The 1,555-nt window shown below is 39.2% G+C and overlaps 1 protein-coding gene across 13 annotated transcripts in view; it reads right to left on the minus strand.

The window, feature by feature from the left end:
• The window catches only part of LOC122070656, a 23,754-nt gene extending 22,254 nt beyond the window's left edge, over positions 1-1,500 (minus strand). For 11 of the 13 annotated variants that reach the window (XR_006137912.1, XR_006137915.1, XR_006137914.1 and 8 more), the window contains exon 1: positions 1,032-1,500. Coding sequence is in view for 4 of the 13 variants with exons in the window: in XM_042634854.1 (XP_042490788.1) it covers positions 1,032-1,105 (74 nt within the window). In the remaining 9 variants the exon portion in view is untranslated. The remainder of the gene's footprint in view (positions 1-1,031) is intronic. The other 2 variants (XR_006137909.1, XR_006137913.1) reach the window with 2 other exon arrangements.
• Between the last annotated feature and the right edge of the window lie 55 nt (positions 1,501-1,555).

Consider the following 1,555-nt stretch of genomic DNA (forward strand, 5'->3'; position numbering starts at 1 on the left):
CCCCCCAACACACACACACACACACACACACACACACACACACACACACACACAAGCACATGAATGCAGTCAACAAGAACACACACATACATAAATATATGAATAACAGTCATAAACCCCCTAATTCTGGTCCTTTTATTCTTTTTTAATGTCACGTTCAATTGATAATTGCACTCGCTTTTAGAGAATAATACCTGCTGAGTAGCAATTACGCACCTCTCCCACTAATACTTTCATTGATGTCGACATAGGATATGTAGAAACGCAACCCTAAAATGATGCAGAAAAGAATGGGAAAACAAGAACAAGCAATCACACAATGCACACATATTTACAAGGCTCAGCAAGATTGTCTACGTCCTCAATGAGATGAGATCCTGCTTCACTACCAATGGATAATAGGTTTACATCGTTTATCCTCACACCTCTCTCAGATTGCTCACAGAGAAAGAAAACCCCGCTACAAATATATAGTGAAACAATTTACAGAAATACCCACATAGCCCTCCGGAATCAGCCTACTTTTGCCACAGATGGAATTTAAGACATCGTATTTCCAACAGGATATAATAACTGATGAACCCTAGGAAGGCAAGGCCTGTCCCTCCATGCATATTACCATTTACCTGACAACTTGGACATCATTTCAGCCCTATTCTGGAGAGAGTTTATTTAGTGGAATCTATTGTGTGATGGATATGACCAACCTTACATGTTCGTAAAATGTATGACGCACACAGTCACAAAGACTCATCGATACATGTAGAAATTGCAGTTAAGTACTAAACAAGTTCCTCCTGCTCATATTCAGCAAATGAGAGCTCAATATAAGCTATTGAAAATAATATAATGTTTATGAGCAGTTTATCAAAAAAATTATACGTTAAAGACGATTTTTGAGAATTCAAGCTACCCTATGTACATATCACAGCAAAGACTTGATCCCATTTCTTTCAGAAAGTTATGCCACTATATAACTATTATGTTTCGGGTAACAGTATAGAAAATAGCTGGGAAGAGAAAGGACATACATTCTTCGGTAAAAGCGTACAACAATGACCAGTGAACTCTTCGTCCGAGAACTCCTCCGCAATCCAGTAAACATATAGGGCAATAACTTTATGAGAATTTAGAGAAAGCAAACAGAATTACAGAAACCAAATAAAAGAGTCGACATTCCATTAAATCTCTAAGGACGAGGTTCATATAGGGCAATAATTTTATGAGAATTCATTTGAAAATTGACAGAAAGAAAAGGACAAACCCTATATTACCAATAATAGCAGCTTTTTCTACAGAAGTCCATGGCTGCCATTGAGAAGAAAGATTAAATGATGGAGCAGACAATGGCAGCATTCTCGATCCCTGTGTCCAGCATGGAATTAAGATTCGAACTCGAATTAATTCATTTGTTTTAGATTGACTCTCTCTCTCTCTCGCTCTCTCTCTCTGGCTGAGTGGCAGTCGCACTTCTACGGCTTCAAAACCGGTTCAAGAGCCGACCCGTGCAGACGAGTTCGCGGCTTTAACGGTTCAGCTGGCCAGCGGCAGCCTT

The sequence above is a fragment of the Macadamia integrifolia genome, unplaced genomic scaffold, assembly GCF_013358625.1.
Source record: "Macadamia integrifolia cultivar HAES 741 unplaced genomic scaffold, SCU_Mint_v3 scaffold961, whole genome shotgun sequence".
NCBI lineage: Eukaryota > Viridiplantae > Streptophyta > Magnoliopsida > Proteales > Proteaceae > Macadamia > Macadamia integrifolia.